The sequence below is a fragment of the Brachyistius frenatus genome, unplaced genomic scaffold (genome assembly GCF_029030835.1).
Source record: "Brachyistius frenatus isolate BFR_SWC_R1_liver_20210118 unplaced genomic scaffold, ASM2903083v1 Contig_39, whole genome shotgun sequence".
Lineage (NCBI taxonomy): Eukaryota > Metazoa > Chordata > Actinopteri > Embiotocidae > Brachyistius > Brachyistius frenatus.
The window spans coordinates 3,062,627-3,084,344 of NW_027210638.1; the positions used below are offsets into that span (position 1 = coordinate 3,062,627).

Genomic DNA, 21,718 nt, shown 5'->3' on the forward strand with positions numbered 1-21,718 from the left:
AATTAACAATTATCGTACATTTAATAAGCACACTGAGATAATGAAACAATTAGAGAAACAAGCTGTTTAAAGGCTGAAGCTGTGCTTTGAACTAGTGTATATGCTTTAATTGTTTTTCAGTAGCTTCCGACTTCAATAAGCCACCAGATCTGAAATGTCCTCACAGCTTACAAATCAAACATCCTTCAAAGCAGAATTACATACCAACAAATTATTAGTAGCAGAAAATATAAGCTTTCAGCGCCGCTGTAATACTGAAACATGTCCACACACATACATTACCTTTGTCTCTGGTGTTATCACAGGGGCCAATTAGCAGGCCCCAGCTTTCTGCTCAGGCATGTGTCAGGGGACCTATAGGGAGCCCGCGAGGCTGTGAAAGGCCTAGGGATAGCAGAAGAATTATCACTCTTTTCATCTCTCCGTCTCTCATGCATCCTTGCAAACACACATATCCACTTTATGCTCGGAGCGAGCGCGTTGCCTTTCATTCTCCCCTCTCCTCTATCGTTTTTTTTGCCACACAGGCCTCCGACACAGCGAACAAAGGATGATCCTGAACATTATAAAACGCAAACACATCAAGATAATTTCGTCAGCTAAGGTGGAAAAATTGGATAAAATTCAATAAACATATGCATAACCTCCACGTACAGATGAATCAGTCGATGCAGTTTACTCATAACCTTTGATCTCTCTGAACTGTATACCGTATGTAGGCCAACTTTGAGTGTGTGTGTGCACTTTTAGGTAACGGAAAGGCAAAGTCATCACAATACATGCTGGTCAAAATCTATGTTGCACTCTGTATCGTGTATTAGTGATGGAGTGTTGAGGAAGACCTAGCAGATTTCTGGAGCGTGAGCTGAGCTGTGTGTGTGTGTGTAGAGTTGGTTACTGTGTGTTTGTTTTTGTGGAGAGTTTTATCCCTATCACACTCCTTCCCATCCTCTCATCCTTCTTTCTTCCCTCTCATCTCTATGTGGCCCCCTGCCGAGTGGCTGGTAGGTGGCTTGTACACACACACACACACGCACGCACGCACGCACGCACGCACGCACGCATGCACAAACACCCAGTAAGCCCCCCTCATGCTGCAGATAGCTGTAGATGCTCTCTCTCTTACACACAACAGGGAGGAGAAGAAGGCGATGGCAGGAAGGGTAGGGGCGCAAGAGAGAGAGAGAGAGAGAGAGAGAGAGAGAGTGTGTGTGTGTGTGTGTGTGTGTGTGTGTGTGTGTGTGTGTGTGTGTGTGTGTGTGTGTGTGTGTGGGCGGGGGGTTGGGGCGGGGGCGAATTCTACAGAGTGACTGGGCACCTGTCTTCTGTCAAGCCTCCGACTACCTGTGTCTGTAACAGTGTGGGCCATACTGTATGTTTTCTTTCCGGGTGAAGATTTAGTCTGACAAGCTGTTGAACAAAAGTGAACCATCCGTCTGAGAAGAATATTTAAGACACAGGAGGAGAAAATTTTAAATATGAAGTAATATCCGTTTGTTCCTGAATTTGTCCGCAAGTTGTTGTTTTCTTTCCTGTGTGTGTATTTGTGTGTGACGTCGGCAGAGATGAAGACAGCGGAGTGGAGGCAGCAGATAAGATAAGTGTTCTTTATTTCTGACAGAGTCATTTAGCTGTGGATGAAGAGAAGAGGGGAGGAGAGGAGAGGACGGGAAGAAGAGAGTTATAGTTATGGAGCTGTCGGAGGTTTGGGAGTGTTGAATGAAATGAGGTCTGGAGGAACAGAGGGAAACAAAGGTGGAGCGAAAGACACGGGGAGGTTCCTATGTGACCTTGCAGTCAGAGAAACAGACAGCTGAAGGAGGAGAACCTGTTTCCTCTAAATCATGTGTTGTGCTGGGTTTTTTTTCTCTCACTGTTACTCAATTAACGTGTCAGCCTACAAGCCCGTTGCTACATCCCACTTCTCCTCCACCCACATCCCTGAATCACTCTTATTTCCCACAATGACTGAGGATGTACCTGAGTTTTACTGCTAAATTGCACCACACTCACATAGTCTCACACACACAGTAATAGAAGGTGTTTCTTTGTCATATATTTGCTTGTACTGGGGCATCAAACTGTCAGAGACCTCCTGTCACTTCTGCCATTCTCTTCTTTCCCCTCCTGTTCCCCGTATGAAGAAAAGTACTTATTTTCATTTATCAAAGCCTTTTACCCCTGAGAGAGAGAAAAATCGCAGTGTCTGCAATACTCAGTGTGTGTGTGTGTGTGTGTGTGTGTGTGTGTGTGTGTGTGTGTGTGTGTGTGTGTGTGTGTGTGTGTGTGTGTGTGTGTGTGTGTCAGGGGAATGTGGAGCAATGCTGGGGGTTATTATGAAGAGACTGAGATGCGACAGGAGATTTCTCTGATTGGGAATAAAACACCATCTTATCTATTTAAATAAACCCCACTGCAACCTCATCTACACACAAATGCGCACACACTCACACTAAAAATATGAGAAAATATACAGAACGACAGAAGAAAGTAAAGGCATTCACCAAAGCATACACACAAATACATAAAAGTGCAGAAGCAGGCAAATCTATGCATGTAAACAAACACAAGAGCAAATTCACAAAGGGATTTGTAGTAATTAACTTGCAATGATCGCCCTATTTTAGCTTTCACTTTGAAGATGGAAAAAATAGTGCTCAAGCAGAGACATGAGGAAAAACAGTCCTAATAGAACATGAAAAGAACATCTAATTATTCAAAGGAGAGTAGTTATAGGAATAAAAAAAAAAAGAAGAGATAAACACATAAAAAGGTTTTGTGCAAAAGTTCTGCAGAAAAATCCATAAGAATCATTCAAAGCTCCACAAATCATCCTAAAGTTTGGTTTTTGAATTGCCACTGGATTATTGGTGAGCTGCGCTGTGATAAACCGATTGGCTGTGATCATCCTGGCCTCTGACACTAACCTGCTGACCTTTGAACTCTGGCTGACCAGAGGAGCAGAACCTGTATTTAACCTGTGACATTGTGGCATCTTTAATAACCAGCTCGTACCCCTGCAGGAATGCACAACTGTGCATACGTCAATAAGACAAGAGCCATGCAAAAGATGGATGCATCAGTGTGTGTGTGTGTGTGTGTGTGTGTGTGTGTGTGTGTGTGTGTGTGTGTGTGTGTGTGTGTGTGTGTGTGTGTGTGTGTGTGTGTGTGTGTGTGTGTGTGTGTGACAGTAAATAGTGAGAAGACAAACAGTGATGTATGTTAGGTCTTCAGTCTGAGGCTGCAGATGTTCACCCCAGGTGGTCTGACGCTAATAACATTCCACTTTTTACAGGCCCTTTAATTCACTCAAGATAAAGCCACATAAAATATACAGTATAGGCACACTGCACTGCACCTATCAGCACTGCCAAAACCCACTGACTGTCAGAAATTGGATTTTTGAATGTACGTTCTCTTCACTAAAATTGTGACAAACTCAATTTCTTCTCCTGCTTCTGATTAAGCATTGAACAGTTTTATTTAAATACAATTTTTTTTTTTTTTTTAAACACAGATTTGAAGCTGCCTTTTAGAGACTTAAGAGACTACTTTGTGTATATTGTATGAGCACGATTGACCTGACGAAGCCTGTGTCCAAATTCAGTATTCGCACAGTCAACCCAGTTTGACATTAAACAGAGGTTATCGATGATATCGAGATTAACTATTAGAAATAAATTAGAATTGTCACAACATGAAAACTCCTTGCTTCCTGCTCAGAATTGAAAATCAGGCAGTGTTACAGGCTCATGCCTTTGGCCTCTTGTGAAAATAAATTCTTCTAAGCAGGCAAAAAGCTCACGGCCACTTTTAAAAATGTGTCTAAAAGTGACAAAGAGGGTGGCAGTGGTATGTGGCCCCTTCCTCCCTCAGTTTGTACAGGCAGGACGTTCTGTTCACAAATGCTGATAGCAAGCACCCCTCTTCCCTGTCTGCTCCTCCCTCCCTCGTGCCTCCTCCCCTTTCTGTGCTCATGTGTGTCAACCTTGAACCACAGCAAAAGAAAAAGACAGAAAGAGTGAGAAGGAGGTTTCAGCACTCTTCATATGTTATACGTGCCTGCTGACAAAAAATTATGTGATCAGAGATTCCTTGCACAAATTCTCAAGTGCAACTATTCCAATCTCTAAATATTTTATGAATGGAAACAATCAATAATAAACTTCTAATTTTGTAAAGAAATGTGTCTTACTTGTATTTATTCTTATCATTTTTCTGACTTGAACAAACACCCAAAAAGTTTAAATTGTATTTGTATAACGTCTTCCCAGATCACCCATAGTTATATATTCTTAAAAAAAATATATATATATATATAAATAAAACATATTATGAAGCTTACATTACTGCTGTTACTAGAAAGCCAGTAGGCAGCAAAGATCAGAGAGAATGTAGAAACTCACTCCGTCTGTCCTCTCTTCTGAAAAAAATGAAAGCTTTTCACATGCTTGAAAGTCTTTGGCAAAACTTCATGTACCACACGAGTACAAACACACACACACAAACTCACAGTGTTGACTTTGTATTCTAGTGCAGTTAATGTGTACACAGATCATTTCTCTCCCCATAAGAGCTGCTTTTGTCACAGGCACCAGCTTTCAGAGTTATTCTGCTGGTAAAGCCACCGACAGCAGTCCTGCCTCTGTTGAATACAGCATTAATACATACACACACAGTGCCAGAAGACGCCTTTCTGCAAAGTACAAGTAAGCAGTTAATTTGAAAAAGTTATAACTCTTTTAGCAACAAAAACACAGTCACACACATGCACAGTAACGGCTGATTCCTAATATGCGTCAGGAAACCTGACTGACTCAACCCCTCTCAATGGTCTCATTGTAAAGACTCCTCTGGCCAGTTAGTGACCGCTGTGTGTAATGAATGAGAGCGCCGACTGTCGGGAAAGAAACCACAGCTTGTCTCACTTCTCTCTTCTTCTCCTTTCCTCCTTCCAGACCATTAAAAGCGGTCCGTTTTCTCTCTTTTTTTTTTTTTTTGTCATGAATCTTTAATCAGCCTTTTCAAGTGAGTGGGCAGGCTGAGTCTCAGCAGAGCACTGACCTGTGTTGCTGAAACACACATTCTGATGTAACTTATACAGATATTGCACAGGTTAGATCCCGTTCACGTTCCAGGACTGCTAGAAGACTTGTCTGGTCAGCGGCTAAGGCTCTTAATTTCTGTAATGTCAGGCCAAAAAAGATCAAAGCAAATGTGAGTTTAAATCCTCCTTTATAACAATATTTCCATCTACATACTGACAACAATAAAGGATACTGTATATAGTTTGGTATATGCATGCAGAGCCATCAATGTGTTTGCTCTCCTGTTTAAATCCATCAGCAGGAAACAAAGAAAGAGAGTGAACGAACAGTTGCGGACGTATGCTCTCTGCATCATTTTCTCTGTCGTGACACAATTGCATTTGCTTGTACGGGCATGTACACACATGAACACACACAAACGTACACAAACAGTAAATAAAGCAGCACAGTCAGGTCACAATCACAGTAAACCGCACAAACGACTACCATCTGTCTCTGTTTCTGCCTGTATGAGTTCATACTACACTGCCCAAACACAATAACATTAGACATCACAGGTTTAAAAAATGAAAGGATAAAATATCTGTTACGGAGTACAGGCTGGTCATTATTCCTCTCCGTCTCTTATCACTCTCTTGTTTCCGCTTTACCCAACTCTGTCCCTCCTTCTCTTCCTGTAAATGAGTGATTTATCAGCCTTAATTGCTGGCAGTGGTTCATGTGGTCATGTGACCGCAACATGACAGCATGTGATAAATACACTCTGAAAATTAAACCCTGCGTTGCAAACAGAAACATGCACTGCTTGCATCGCATCTGCGGAGCGGGAGTGTGTTCGGGTGCTGACAAAAATAGAATTGGTCTAATAAAAGCATCACTTCAAAAACAAAATCTGGGCTCATCTCTTGCTTTCATCTCTTGCTTTAAAATGCCGTAATAAAAGACATTTATCAAAGCAAGGCAAAGGGCAAAAGGGAAAAATGTACAATCAATAATGATAGACCAAGTAAATCTATTGTTGTAAGGTGTTTCATTACGGTGCCCCATAAACACTGAATGCACACACAGACAGTCTCACACACACACACACACACACACACACACACACATACACACACACAGCCTATAGTGGAATCTATCACTTCAGCTTGCATGTGTTTCCTCCTCACAGCGTTCAGCTGCAAGATGCTGACTGAAGGGTCTGCAGTGCTCAGTTCATGCATCTTATTGTTACATGAAGCCAGTTCTCAACCACTGACCTTTTTATTCACCGCACTATACATTGTTAAAATAATGTATGAGGTGTCTCAGACAAAGCCACTTCATTGTGTTATATTATACACAACAGTGTGTGTGTGTGTGTGTGTGTGTGTGTGTGTGTGTGTGTGTGTGTGTGTGTGTGTGTGTGTGTGTGTGTGTGTGTGTGTGTGTGTGTGTGTGTGTGTGTGTGTGTGTGTGTGTACACGGCTAACATGTATTTATGCAAAAAAATAAAAAAGACTGCGCAGGTATAATTACATGTTTAATACTAATTGACTGAATTAAAACCTTTTTTTTTTTTTTAAACACAAATAATCGATGGTTGAATTTGTGTCGTGACATACAACCGATAGTCATAGATTCAAGTATAATTTTGCATGCTTTGCAGCTGATAAAAGCAGACTCACATTGTCAGTAGTGCTGTATATGTCCGGTCAATATCCTTTTGCTCTTTGTTTATGGACCCAGTAAAACACATTTATTGGCGTGCCTTTTGCTGTTGTCATGTGGCAAATGCTGTTTTCTAGATGTAAAGTCATCCTGGGTTTTCTGGCTTAAACATTGTAAAACAGGACAAGTAAAATTAAATAAAAGCAATTCAAAAAAGAGTATAGGATTGCAACAAAAATGCACAGCCCTCAACACGAAAATAAAAAGCAAAATATGACTGAAGCTGAGATTTTGGGAGATTCAATTTTACTTTATTATATTTTGCTCCTCGGCAACCTGTTTATTTAGAAAAAGGAAAGTTCACTTAGTGCAGCTAAAAGAAGAGAGAATATATCCAAATGGTTGTTAAAAACAACATCAACATGCTATGGCTGTCGTTGCAAAGAAATTGTGGCATTGATGCACATATGTAGCAATGTAAAAATACAATTAAACATACTTTTTTTTATAAGTGTTGGAGCCAGAATCTTTTTTTTCTTTTCTGCAACAATAATGAACTTTTCCTCCAATATTACTCTGACTCTCAATATTTAAATCATAACTAATGACCTACTTAAAGATAATCTCTGTTTTGTTGTCTCTGTATGCCCATATAAATACAATTTATCCAGAGTGTTGTGTACTGCAATCCGCCACCACATTACTGCCACACTAATTTCTGACTCCAAGAGAGGATAAGAGAGGCAGACAGAGTGGAGGTACAGAGGCAGACAGTAGATAGAGAAGCATGGAGCCAGTCTTACTGACTGATTGTCTACTTGCAACATGTCAAACATTTGACCTTGCTGGACTTGAACTTATAATGGAACAAGATGATTTCACAGTTTGGACAACAACAGCAGCGTCTATTGAAAAACTAAATGTGTGTGCGCTTGACGTTGCACGGCTTGTGTGCACTATATATTTTTGCAGGTTTGCATATTGCAGCTATGAATGCCGGTGTATAAACAGGTAACAGGGGGGGAAGGACAGCAGTGACTCCAGCTCCTCTGCACCTTCCCTCCCTCCTCCTTATTTATTTGTCTGTATTAGTTAGCTCCTTCTCAGCACTTAAAATTAATGTCATCCAGCAGAAAATAGAGGCTGAAAGCTAAAATTCAGCACTTTCCCAGCAGCCCGGTTATTTATCAAGCTAACAAGGAGAAGATGCATCCCGTTTCAGCCGGGCCCAGGAAATATGTGCCATTAAAGCCCAGAGCTAGTGTTTGAGAGCCAGGGAATAAAAGTGAGGGTGTCAGGGAGAGGGGATGGACGGCATCGCCAGCCATATGGATGCAGAGAGACCAGTAGACACATTTATATAAGGGACAATAGATACACTGTGGTAGAAGCAAGACGAAACACACACATTCAGTGTACCAACGGCGTAGCCACAATACATATTCTGGATGTGCTCCATATGTGTATATGAAGTGCTGATTTGCTGATGGCTAAAAAAGATGATCCTTTAGGGGATACAGAAGACTAATTTGGAGCTTTGAATAAATCATGTGTTGCCAGAGTGAGCTTAGCACTAATTTTCTCTTCAGGAGAAGAGTGTTGAAACACGTCCTGAGGACTGTTAGTATTGTGCCGTGTTAACATCTCCATAGCATCAGGAGCTAACGCCCCGGTGTTGGAATTCAATTAGACACTGGGTGCAATGCTAAGCAGCTAGCACTGGGCAGCCACCGCAGGGAAAAGACAGGAGGATGGTGACGCGAGGGGAACGAGGAAGGTGTTTGTGTGTGCGTGTGCGTGCGTGCGTGCGTGCACGTGTGTGTGTGTGTGTGTGTGTGTGTGTGTGTGTGTGTGTGTGTGTGTGTGTGTGTGTGTGTGTGTGTGTGTGTGTGTGTGTGTGTGTGTGTGTGTGTGTGTCTGTGCTGCGGGCGAGAGGAAGGCCCTGGGCTGCTGGCTGCGGTGATTCAGGGGAATACATTATATCACACTAACCTCCGGCTCATCACAAGTTCCTCTCTCAATCATGCTGTGAACACACAGTCACAACCTGAGGACAACAGTGGCTTTGAGGCTCACGCACAAACACACACATATACAGTGGTAACAACTTTACAACTAATTATGTTTGAATAAAACAACACAATTCAGGCTTAAACAGCCGAAACAACGGAGAGATTTAATTTGATATTAACATAAGTTGAAAAGAAGAGCGGGTTGATGTTTAGAGGTTTGGCTCCAGGGTGAAACTTTCTCCTCAAGCATCAGCTATTCTGTGGCTTAGAAGTAAAAAACACACATTTTAAAAAACAATCCAAATCTAAACACAGTAGTTCTGTGTTAACTTTGTGTATCTTCACAACTGCACAGAGTTAAATCTTTACTCCTTTTTGTTATTTCTAACACAGAACCAATTCTACTTGCTTCCTGTCTCTTTTCAGACAGGGCCTAATAATGGGCATACATCCTGTTCACATCCTCGCTGTCATTTATATTTTCTGGATGGAGGGATGACATCTGTGTCTATACTGGTGTAATGAGTCTCAAAATAGTTATATATATATATTTATCCCAGGCAGTGAGGGATCGTGAAGCGTGTCAAACTTTGGATGGAGCAAATCCTGCTCACTGCAGAATTACAAAAGACCAACACAACTTCAGTGTTTTAGAAATGACAATTCAATGTGTGAATTGGAATACTACTTCAATTTCAGGGAATCAGGACACTGGTTTAATTTAAATGTATTATTGTTAACTTATTTGAGACATCAAGATATTATCTACCATATACTGCCTTTTTGCATGGTTACGTATACAGCCCATGTGTCCAGGCATGCATTTAAATATATGTTCTCTTTCCTCTTCGCTCTTACCACAGACACACACCTTGACGTGTCGGCGTGCGTGTGCGCATGTGTCCTTCCTCCTCTGCCGTGTCTACAAAAACCTGACCTGCCTGCTGTCAGCCACAGAGGCACCTTGCCTCTCTGCGCCCCCCCCCCCCCTCCCGACTCACCCCATCACCACGAGGGGAAGACGATTCAGAGGGGGGAGGGATGGGGGGAGGGATGATGGCGGATAACAGGGGGGGAGAAGGAAAAGTGTGGGTTGAAGTGGTGGGAGGTGCGAGGGGAGAGATGGCAGAGGCGTGGTGGGTGGGTGGGTGCGGGGGCTCCGAAGCTTCCTCTAATGTGCCCTCTCCCCTCCCCTGCCTGCGACCTCAGAGCTCCTGACAGCCAGAAAGTGCTGAAGCATGCAGGTGTCCTTACGCTGCAGCCACACGCACGTGAACGCAAACACGTGCTCCACACACACACACACACACACACACACACACACACACACACACACACACACACACACACACACACACACACACACACACACACACACACACACACACACACACACACACACACAAGATCCTACCTTAGCAGCCTGCATTCTGTCAATTTTAACTCCTTCACAACCTGCATCCACACTGTCAGTCAGGACAGTCACACATGAAAATGTTCATGTTGTCTCGTCGAGAGTAAAACAAGAGACGAGGATGAAGTGCATTGCAAAAGCAAAATAAGCATATGCTCGACAATGCTGAGCACATGAGGAAAGTAGAGTATACTGTCTGCTGCACAGTAAAATTAGCTGATGCTGATGCTATAGTTTCCTCTGTCCATGTTCTTGACTGTACAGGGTAAAACCTGAGGTGTCCAGAGAGTGTCCTGTCCTGCCTCTGTGCGTGTGTGTGTGTGTGTGTGTGTGTGTGTGTGTGTGTGTGTGTGTGTGTGTGTGTGTGTGTGTGTGTGTATGTGTGCGTGCACGTGCGTGCGTGTGCGTGTGCGTGTGTGTGGGAGGGGGGTTAGCGTAGAGAGTTGTATTACAGTGGTGATGAGTCGCCTGGCTGCGAGGCTGATACCTCAGCAGCACCCAGCATTGACCAGGCCTTTAAATAAAGCCTTCGATCCTCCAGCAGCAGAGAAGGTCACCGCCTGCCTCTGGTTACCCTGCCTGTCTGTCTGCATCCACGGCCAAGAGCCCTCCTGCCATCCATTCCTCCCTTCCTCAACCCCTCCTGTCCTCTCACCCTGACGTGTATGTCTGCATTCAAATCCATGTGCCTTCCTTTCCTCAAACCCCCGGTTCCTGCCGTACCTTTGCCTCGGTTGTTTCCATCCGTCCTTCCTCCTCTACTGGTCTTTATCGCCTCATCCCGCTCTCGGTTTTCTTACTGCCAATGTCAGAATATGGAAAACTAGGCCTCACTTTCCCTCCTCGCTCACTCCATCAATCCCACCATCCATCCATCTGCGTGTCAGCCAGAAATAAAAAATAATGTACAGTGTTCATCTCCGCAGAGAGATCAGAGAGGACGAAGGAAGTCAGGGGGTCAGGACAGAGGTCAAAGGTTTTGGCCTCATCCCATGAGCACTGTGCATGTCACCCCCCTGTCATTCCGGCAGCACTGTCAGAACCCCAAACAGAGTGATGCAAAACACTGCACACATTCATGTTGAGAGAGCGAGAGAAGAAGGCGTTTGGTTGTCATAGAATTAAATGTGAAGTGAGAAAAAATATATACCGTCCTGGGTGTCTACTGTCCAAACGAGATTCCTTATTGAATGAAATCAAAGAAAGAAGAGGTCTGTGATTTTGATTTCTCTCAGAAGAAAGACAAAATAATCTCATGTTGTTTTACACATTTTACAAATGTTTTTGAGATTTAGACAAATATTGATGATCAACACATTGATTAGGCAAAGTAAATGTACATTTTACAGTGACTGTCAAGATTTCTAATTTACTGACAATCATCAAGTAAAGTATACAGCAGTTCTGTCTATTTTAGATCTATTGTAGTGTATCCTAAATATTTAGTTTTGATGCAGCCCTTCTTAAAAAATATATATATATATATTGTGTTTTTTGTGTATAAACCTGAATCAAAGTGAAGGGGATTGGTGCTGAGTCATTTGTGTATGAATGCAGAGTTTTGAAAATAAAAATATAGTAAATAAAACACTAACAGTGTGATTACTAAAAACAACTAAACGCTGTATTAATAAAAGCTCAGCGTGAGCATGTTTTATGTTTTGATGAACCTGTAGCAGACGTGAAATTTATATCGCCAGACTTTTGCAACACTAAAACTTTTGAATGCAAATGTATACTTTAATTTACTTTAATCTGAATTTTAAATATTATAAAAGAGAAAATATAATAAATGAATTTGTGTTGAGGGATATCAATTGATGAAGAGGACGAGTTACCTCAAACTTCAGGGTGGCGGGACCGAGAGGTCACAGCTCTTTATCACAGATGGAGGAATTTTCTCGACGTCCTGCAAAGAAAAAAAACAGGAAAAAAGTATGAAACACAAGGTGGTCCAACAATAGTGAAACACAGCTGTAATCATAACATACTTTCAACTTTGTGGTTGTTTGTGTCCAAATGTGGACATGTATTTAAAGAGAAATGACAAAGAGAGCAAAGATAAAGTAATGAATTACTTGGAGAGAGGGTAATTTAAGTCCTTTTAGAAAACCTATAAAACTCTGACTGAATAATAAATGTATGGTATCCAGGGATTTTTCCTAAAACTGACCTATGAGTTTAATGCTATCAAGCAATTTCTAACTATAACAATTAAATGTTTTAATTCAATTTAGACATTTAAAACAATTCAGAATATTTAAATATTAAGTAAGCAGAGTTTAAGATAAAAAAGAAAAGCATCACTAAATACAAACAAACAGAACAAAAGGAAAATTGCATCAAATAATCTGATGTTTCAAAAAAATCAGATATCAGCAATTACATTTCAATGGAAAGTTTAGATGTGTTTGGTAATTTGGCTGGTATTCAGAAGGCCATATTATACATATCATTATCCAAGATATGCTTACAAATGCATATTAATGCATCAAAACAAACGCACGTACACACACACACACACACACACACACACACACACACACACACACACACACACACACACACACACACACAGCAGGGGTGTTTTTTTTTTCAAAAGCTGAATGAAATAAAGCTGGGATCATTACAATATTGTTTGGTAATAAATCATCATTTCATAATTATCTACTGTTTATAAAAAAAATAATCAAAATTTAAATGCATCTTTTCAAATAATGAATTAGACTATAGTTATACACTATAAATTATAAAATCCAACATTAGGTCAATCAGTTTGTGAGGTCCATATCTACATGTTTACATTCATTTGGTTGTATGCATGTCTGAGAGGAGGCTTTTCACACACATGAGCACATGCACACAGCACACATGAGAACATTATATGAACATATGCCAGGGACAACTGTGGATAAGGAAACCTCGTTTAAAAAAAAAAAAAAGTAATGAATCATCCTAAAAAAAACCTTTTTGCTGGGCTTTAGGAGCGAGAAATGAGGCAAAGGAGTGTGACAAAGTACATTAATGCCCCCTCAATCCATCTTTAAGCAACAATGAGAACCATTCATTTCCCTGTAATCCGATTCACACTGGCGCCAAATGGACTCTGACCCATTCAGCTACATAGGAGCTCCCAGTGACAGACCTACAGCACAGAGAACTGCTGTCACCTGAAAATGCACCGAAACTTCAACATGGACAGACTCCCAGACGTATAGCAGCAACGCTCTGCTTAGAATTTATAGTTTCAGCCCCACAGAAATGATTCTGCACATAATTACATGCACCTATTGGTGAGCTTGATCAACACAACCAGACACACTTAGACACGTATGCATATTGTCAGACATACATACTTGGGTGAACATACTTGTCTATTTTGTGTGCTAACGCAAACAAACACACACTGAGACACACACACACAAACGCACACAGGGCTTCATACAGGGGAAGTGAGGTCCATGTGCCGAGGGCCGTTACATGGCAGCAGTGTGTGGGGTCAAGGCCTTTCCCAGGTACAAATGAAAGGAAGAGGAAAGACTTTGGAAGAGCTGAACAACACTGTCGGTCACCTTGCCTGGCTAAGAGATCAATGTCTGTTTGACTGACTGAGAGAGAGAGAGAGAGAGAGAGAGAGAGAGAGAGAGAGAGAGAGAGAGAGAGAGAGAGAGAGAGAGAGAGAGAGAGAGAGAGGCTGCAGTAGAAGGGTAAATCACCTCTCGCTTCATTGAGATGCAGGTAAAACACACAGGGGTCGGGCTCGGCTCCAGCTCCACCCTGCATAACACAAACTGGATGCACGGCCAGACTTAAACACACACACACACACACGCACGCACGCACGCACGCACGCACGCACGCACGCACGCACGCACGCACGCACGCACACACACACACACACACACACACACACACACACACACACACGCACACACACACACACACAGACGCATAATGCACTCAGTTGTCAAACACCCCCCCCACCACCACATTCGCTGCGGTCCAAAACACACCACTCCACTGACTCTGTGCCCTGAAACTCAACTCAACTCACTATTGAAAAGGCTGTTGAAAACATCGACACAGCCTCGGTTATGTTTATCAGTGAGTCAGAATATTGTGAGCCCATATAATTAAATCATAATTAGCTTTCATCTATTGCCCTTTAGTTATGCATTCTGAAGGCAGCTTCTTACAGAAGCAAATGCAAATGTGGTCTGGTGTCTGTATGCACATTCTTTTACAGCTGCACATTTACAGCAATCTCAATTCATCACAAGACGATAGATTCACATTCAGACACTCACATTTCCTTCACTCTACTTCTATTTACTGGGAGAAATCGCCATGTAAGGCCAATAAGATACACACAGATGCAGCAGCTCAAACCTTCTTTACAGCTGCAGCATTCTTCCCACATGCACAGCCGTGACAGGACGGGACAAGTTAAATTATTAGGGTTTCAAATAAATGACATAACTCAGGACACTGCGAAAGAGTGAGGGAGGGAGGGAAGCTCTGGCACTGCAGGTCTTGATGATGGACGGACCACAGAGGAACATAAATGCAGCTGATTTAAATCACTTTAAATGTAAATGTTTATCGCGTGGAGTGATGCAGATGCGGATTGAGTGGAAGAGATTGAAATTGTTTCCTCTTTTGAATGCGAATATGTTTTTAACCCTTTGGGTGATCGTCGAGGCGAAGGGAGATTTCAGAGGGACTAACGGGAAATGAAGGAACACAAGGAAAACTGGTGTGTTACAAAAGCAGATTTGTGACTTGTATTGGTACAAAACATTTTTTGTAACATGACACAAATTCTCTTTTGTTCAACAATAGCACAAAGCTCTTGATGAAATGACAAAATAGTGGAATATATATATATAGGTAATAGTACTATTTCCAGGGATGTTTTGAGAAATTAATTGTTTATTTACTGATCAAGTAATTATGAAAAACAAACAGTTTGATCTATAACAAATAAAATTGTAAAGAACCCCAAGAAAGACTTAAACTTTGATGAAATAAATCAATATAAAACTGTATAATTTTTCTGTGCTATGTGAGATGAAATTATTCGTTTTAGACATATTAATTCAGATTTTAAGATTGAGATTACAAATGTCTCGATGACATGATAAAATGACTCATTCCTGCAGATTTAATATACTCAGTTTGAACATATGTATATACACCCTTCCACCAGAAGGTCATATAAAAGACAATGGTTATTGAGCACTCACACAAATAGACACTAAACAGTGCGCACATCCTTTGTCCTTTTAATTCTGAGACATTAAAGCCAAGTACATGAAGATGATTCAAATGTCAATACTGATAAATTTCAAAGTGATTTCCCATAGTTGACCTGAAAGAGAGAGTCCAATATTGTGACAGCAGACAACTACATTATCTTTAATAACCTAATCATTGGACAGACGGCAAATGATCACGGTGCAGGGGTCAATATACGGGGCCAGAGAATAGAATTACAGTTCATACTGATACGATTAATAATGTGGTGTCTGTATGTGCACACATTTTCATGCTGAAAGAGAGGAAGCACAAGACAGCGGAGAAAGAGTGAATCTGGCAGAGTGCTGAGAAATGAGGAGGAAGCCCTGAACTGTTGTTTCCTGTGCCTTCTGTCCTCCTTCAACACAGGAAGTGAATCAGTGCTACCGAATCCTCTTGCCCCTTGGTGTGTCTAGTAGTCAAAACACACACAGAGAAACACACAAGCAGAACACATCCCACACAATTTCCATAGCCCTACAATGATCAGCAATTTTGCACTTTATCCTTCTTACATATTGACTACCGGAGCACCAACACTGGAAACCTACGAACTGTTACACACAGCAGACCTCCTGTCTGTCACAAGACAGATTCAGAAAACTGTTGATGTACAAATTAAGTTCCAGGTAAGACTGTCCCGGGCAAAACGAACTAATCCTATCGGCCTCACAGAAGAAAGAGGTGACATGAAAGAACTATAGTATCTCTAGTTCTAGGTTATAACACAAATGTAATTAAATAGCACACTATATTGACCTAATCAGATAGGAGGGCCATAAATTAGTGGACACATGCTCACTAAAAGGCCCTCTCCTCTCAATAGGATGCATCTCTGATCGTTTATCATCTGAAAGGAGCAGGAAGGCAGCCAGCATCTCTCGCTCTCTCTCCTCTCTTCCCTCTGTGATGCTCTCTCTCTGTCTCTCACTCACTTTTAATCACAGAGAAAATCATTCCTTCAGGCATGAGAGGCCCATGCTCTCCCATCTTGTCCCTCAGTCTGGGCTTCCATGGGAGCCAGAGGTGACAGAGTGTGTGACTCGGTTGTTCAGGTGAGACACAGAGTCAGTCTTTGTCCTCAGCTCTGTATTCAAACCCCTCACCACTGTGCTGCATTTTAAAGTTTCAATGAGACACACACATTTAAGAAAAAAACGTGCCTCCTGCTGTGTGTGCACGCACACACACACAAGCACAGAGATTTGGAGCAGCATGCATTGTGGAGGCAGTGACCTTGTATTGCAGCTCAGCCCAGACTCTGTGCAGCTTTTATGCTCTTTGAGGCACAGAGTTCATCAAGAGGAAAAAGTCTTTGCAGGCCAGATTCAGTGGACAGGTTTAAGGCTGCTGGATCTGTCAGTCGCTACAAAACCAAATTACTTCGAGTGCCTCCTGCAGCTTTTATTCAGTGATTTCAGCATCTGTACACCAGAAGTCAGATAAAGGATCTTTACAGTGAAGCGAAGAGGGTGGATTATCACAATGACTGGCATGCCATAATGTTGCCGAAATTTAGTTTTTTAAATACATTTGGCATAATTTTGTCTAACAAGAAACAAAGCAATAGATCATATCTTCACAATATTTTAAAATTTTGTAACTTCATAAAAATATTTCCCGACACTGCGAATTTGTTGAAGAATGTCAAAGAGCACGCGTTTAAAATTAGGCGTGTTAGTGTGAAATCGATTTGCCTAATTTTGTCCCCACAGAGAATTGCGTCACGGAGAGCTTTGTCTGTGTCCGGTTTTAAATGACGCCTTCCACAGACAACATTCAACAAGTGCACGTCTAACCGAGTAAAAAGTGCAAGTTTACTCTAAAATCAATCATTAACCCAGCCTTCTAGGATCGACCTGCAGCTCAAATGTCAGACTATGGGGAGGGGATTATATTAGTCTAGAAATTTTGAGCTTTGCGGTCTAATTTTCCGCACGATTTTTAAAGAGCATTTGAAGCCTTTCTCTTAAATTGGCGCAACAGGTGCAGGCCGTCATTTTTATTTCTAGAGAAGCAAAAGTCATGAAAAGAAAAAGGAAATTCATAAAATGAGTCGCCGAAATAATTTGCTGTGAATTCTCAGGAGTAAAACACAATAATGAAAACGAGTCTGCGCTGATCTTGGAGCTGTTATAATTACGAGCCTTGTGCACAACATCTGCATCGCGCTTCAGCGTAAACTTCATGTTGATGAACAGATGTTTGTCATTAATATGACATTTGTATTTTGCATGTTCTGCCTCTATTTACATTTCAGTTTCAATCGAGAGGAAGATTAGAAGACTCAGAGTGTGTTGAGTCGCCTCAAAGACAGTGACAAACAACATGCAAAACTGAACAGAAAAAAAACAACAAAAAAACGTTTTTTCAGGAGCAGAATTTTTTTTTCCATTCATGAAGGTTTATTGATGAATGGTGGATTTATTAAATTCATTTTTTTTTTTTTTAAGTATGAACAGAACGTGTGCCTGATAACTGTCCTGTTCAGACAATACATTTTACTGAATAGAAATCCAGGGCATCACAAAAGATGAATTTGCTGCATGATGCTTTGCTTAATTATTCTACAACACTGGGAGAACATTAAACTTCAAATTTAAAACAGTTCACAGTTTATTTACCTAATAAGACCCATAGGGTTCTGTAGGTAAACTTAATGAAGTTCCTTGAATGAAAGGAAAAAAAACATTCAGAACGAACTTCTGAAAGAACAGATCATTTGTTGCCACACTTTTGCGTGACAAAGCAACCTATCCCTCAGTTGTTCAGGACATGCATCGTAATCTGCTTCTGCTCAGTTCAAAGTATTTCATCTTCAGCTCCACTTGTTGATCGCGATAACCTATTTAGTCTGTGCATTTGACAGGAAATGTATAATTATTTCAAGTAAATACTCCGATGCTGCTCACCTTGATCTGTTGTCTGATAGTATAAATCAATACTGAAGTTGCTTTACACAAAATTATTTTCCCCACATGGCTCCAAAAGAAGCCTTAAAAAACGTCGCAGGGGTTCATGGTGACGGTGAACTTTATGAAAGCAAAGTGCACTCGTAAAACAAATTCTCAAAAAGCGATGAAGCTGAACAATGCAGTCATGGTATAATACAATCATTATACACAAGTTCATAAAAAAAAAAAAATAATAATAATAAAAAAAGTAAAAACACAATCCGTACATGACCAGCATGTATGGCTTCACATAACTGACAGATATGTTGGACATCAATTTCCAAACTTCTGCTGCAGTTTGGATATTTTCCATAAGACAGAATGAACGATATGAAAATGAGATAATTTATGTGAAAATGAATTGCCTTTAAACAAAAATCAAAAGTGAATTCACATCAAATATAGTTGCTGAGCTTTTTTTTTTTTTTTAAGTTAAAAAAACTAATTTTGGGTGAAGGGAACAGGATGCATGAAGCGCAGAAAGAGATAAGAGCCGACCTATGCAGTAAGATGGCAATAAGGTTTATGCAGTGTGTCTGAAGACAAACATCACGAAGTGGAAAGAAATCCTGTAAAATATTTGTGGAAACTATATTCCTATTCAGAGTCCTTCAACAGCCTGTTTATGTGTTCTGCAAAAGTGATAAAACACAAATCAAACAAAGCCCGCACTCTGAAACAAAATACTTTTGAAATTACAAAAAAGTGGGAATCTGTTTTAGTCCTTAACTAACACAGCTTTAACAAAACAGCTTCAACAAAAGCCCGCACAACCCTATTTTTTTTTAGCTGTGCGCAAACTTCAAGTATTTTTTCTCTCGCTTATTAAAACTTTTCAGCGCCGAGACTCACATGAAAAACTCCGGGGATGAAGGGTTGTTATCGCTGCTGGATCCTCCGTTTTCTCTGAAGCCAGTGCTGATCAGCTTCTCGTATTTCTCCTTGTAGGCGTCCCTCTCCCTGGCCAGCCGGGAGATCTCCTGCTTGAGGTGGTCCACCTGCTGTATGAGTTGCGTCTTCTCTCCCTCCAGGACGTGCCGCTGCTGGACCCGCTTGTACCGACAGGACTGGGCATAGCCTCTGTTCTTTAGCGTCCTCCTCTTCTGTTTCAGACGGATCACCTCTTCCTTGCTGACCCCTCGGAGCTGCCGGTTCAATTCCCGCACTGACATGGTCACCAGCTGCTCGTCCGAGAACCGATCTTCCAAGCGCAGGTGCTGGTGGTTTCCCCCCGCGCCGCCGCCGGACTGAGACCCGGAGGAGGGATGGTGTGCTCCTGCGTGGTGGTGGTGGTGATGGTGGTGGTGGTGGTGGGGTGTCCCGTTCTGAGCTGCGGCTGCGGCAATAACTGCGGACACCACGGCGGCCGCTGATCCCATCTCCTCCCCGGCCATGGCGCCCCCTGCACCGGCTGCGCCGCCGAACTGCTGCCCTCTGGAATAGCCATCGAAGGTCTGGAGCTGGTGACTGCTGCTGATCAGCGCCTCTACGGCGTCCTCCGGGCTAAAGCCCAGAGCTTCGGGGTTCAACTGCTGTTGGTACCCGGTCATCCAGTAGAAATCCTCCAAGTGCGCCTTCTGTTCGCTCCCTGATCCCGGACTGGGCGCCGAGAAGCTTGGAGAGGGGGGAACCGAGCTGCAAGGCGTGCTCATCGGGGTGGAAGACAGGGATCCCCCGGCGACCAGGCGGCTGCACTGGTTGATGCTGCGATCGGGCTCCACCGGCTCCTTTTTCACTTCAAACTTCATCAGATCGAAGTCATTAACATATTCCATGGCCAGGGGACTGGTGGGCAGGTCGGAGTTGCTCATTGCCAGCTCTGATGCCATCCTCTTGCTGTTGACAGTCCTCCAAAGGGGGTGAGGAGCACCTGTCAAAGTGGGCTGCTGAGACACGCACTGAGCCAGCTTGATTTATTTATTTATTTTCTTCAAAACCAGAGAAAAAGTGAATTTTCTTGCACTAATTGCGCAGCGCAGGTTTTGGTTTTGTGAGTCGATAAGTTTTTTTTTTCTTCAGTCTGTGTTGCACAGACGCATTGGAGCAGCGCTGTTTCCTCCCTCTCTCCCAGCGTGCGGGTGTCTGAGCGCCGCTCTCTCTGTTTCTACCGTTTAACACTTCATGGCTCCTTTTAGGATTAGTGCGCCAATTTGAGGAGGTTCACGTACGTGTCCCGGGCAAGTAGTTGCCTTGTGGAGAATGGGAAAAAAAAACTCCACCCAAGGATTGATAGATTTTTTTTTTTTCGAAGGGATCAGTCAGCCGACGAGTTAAAAAGCATTGCTTAGTTTTATAGGCGCCCTGACGTCAGGACTGAAATATGAAATTGACTGAGACTCAGCCAATGAGCAGCCCAGTCCGGGGACATAATTAGCATAATGGTATAGAAACCAAAGTTTTCTGAACTGTCAAAGCCCTTCAGCAGATTGACACGAGACAATATTCATCCGTTTGCCACTTTGCATGCGGAAAAGAAAGCAAGTAAGCAAAAGAAAAACAGATTTCACGGACGACACGAAGATATGAGATGGTAAATATAACCGACATGTCTTTTTTTAAATATTAACAAGTCGTCATGATTTTAACGTAATTGATTTTTTTCCCCATTATAACCACCTAAAATATATATTTAAATTGAATTATGTCCGATTCGTCCACATGTTTTTTTGTCTAAGCATCGTCTGATTAGTCAGACTTTGTTAATCCTGCCCACATTCATGTGTACATACAGACTTTTTCACCAAAGTATGTCATTAATTTCATAAAAAACTTGTTCATTACTGAGTCAATCTCTAACTCGTCCCAAAACGTGTTGTCTCTCCCTCAAAATATAAGTCAATAGTATTATAATGTATTAACATGCATTTTAATTATTGTCACTAAGTGACAGATACATTGTTTATACACCTCATATAATCGCAGAAATAGATGATTACAGATAAAGAGGCTCGTTGAGTGAGGAAGGCGAAACGTGTTTGAAAAGAGCACAGCGTGGGTCTGGCTGAGTTACATTGTTTGGAAACCCAATGTCGCCACCTTTCGGTATAAAATAAAACTTCTTGTGGCTCTTCCAAGGCACTGTAGACCCATTTTCTTGCACGTGCCCCGTGATAATATAATACATTAAACGCAAGTCCTTGGCAACACAACATCTTTTTTTTTTTTCTAACGTAATAGTCAGCAGTGACAACATCTTCATCTGTGTCCTCCTGGAGTCTATAGTCTCAATCCCATGTAATGATCACAGCATTGTCTCTCTCTCTCTCTCTATCTGTGTGTCTCTCTGTCTCTCTCCTGGAGCACAGTCCTCAGGAGTGGTGGCACATAAGAACAAACAATAAG

The 21,718-nt window shown here is 41.9% G+C and overlaps 1 protein-coding gene across 2 annotated transcripts in view; it reads right to left on the bottom strand.

Moving 5' to 3' along the window:
- Positions 1-20,547, bottom strand: part of mafb (MAF bZIP transcription factor b) — a 46,950-nt gene extending 26,403 nt beyond the window's left edge. Inside the window, exons 1-3 of one of the 2 annotated variants that reach the window (XR_011311050.1) lie at positions 19,229-20,547; positions 11,963-12,033; positions 283-384 (exon numbers count right to left, since the gene is read on the bottom strand). Coding sequence is in view for 1 of the 2 variants with exons in the window: in XM_069702065.1 (XP_069558166.1) it covers positions 12,006-12,033; positions 19,229-20,205 (1,005 nt within the window). In the remaining variant the exon portion in view is untranslated. The remainder of the gene's footprint in view (positions 1-282; positions 385-11,962; positions 12,034-19,228) is intronic. The other variant, XM_069702065.1, reaches the window with a different exon arrangement.
- Between the last annotated feature and the right edge of the window lie 1,171 nt (positions 20,548-21,718).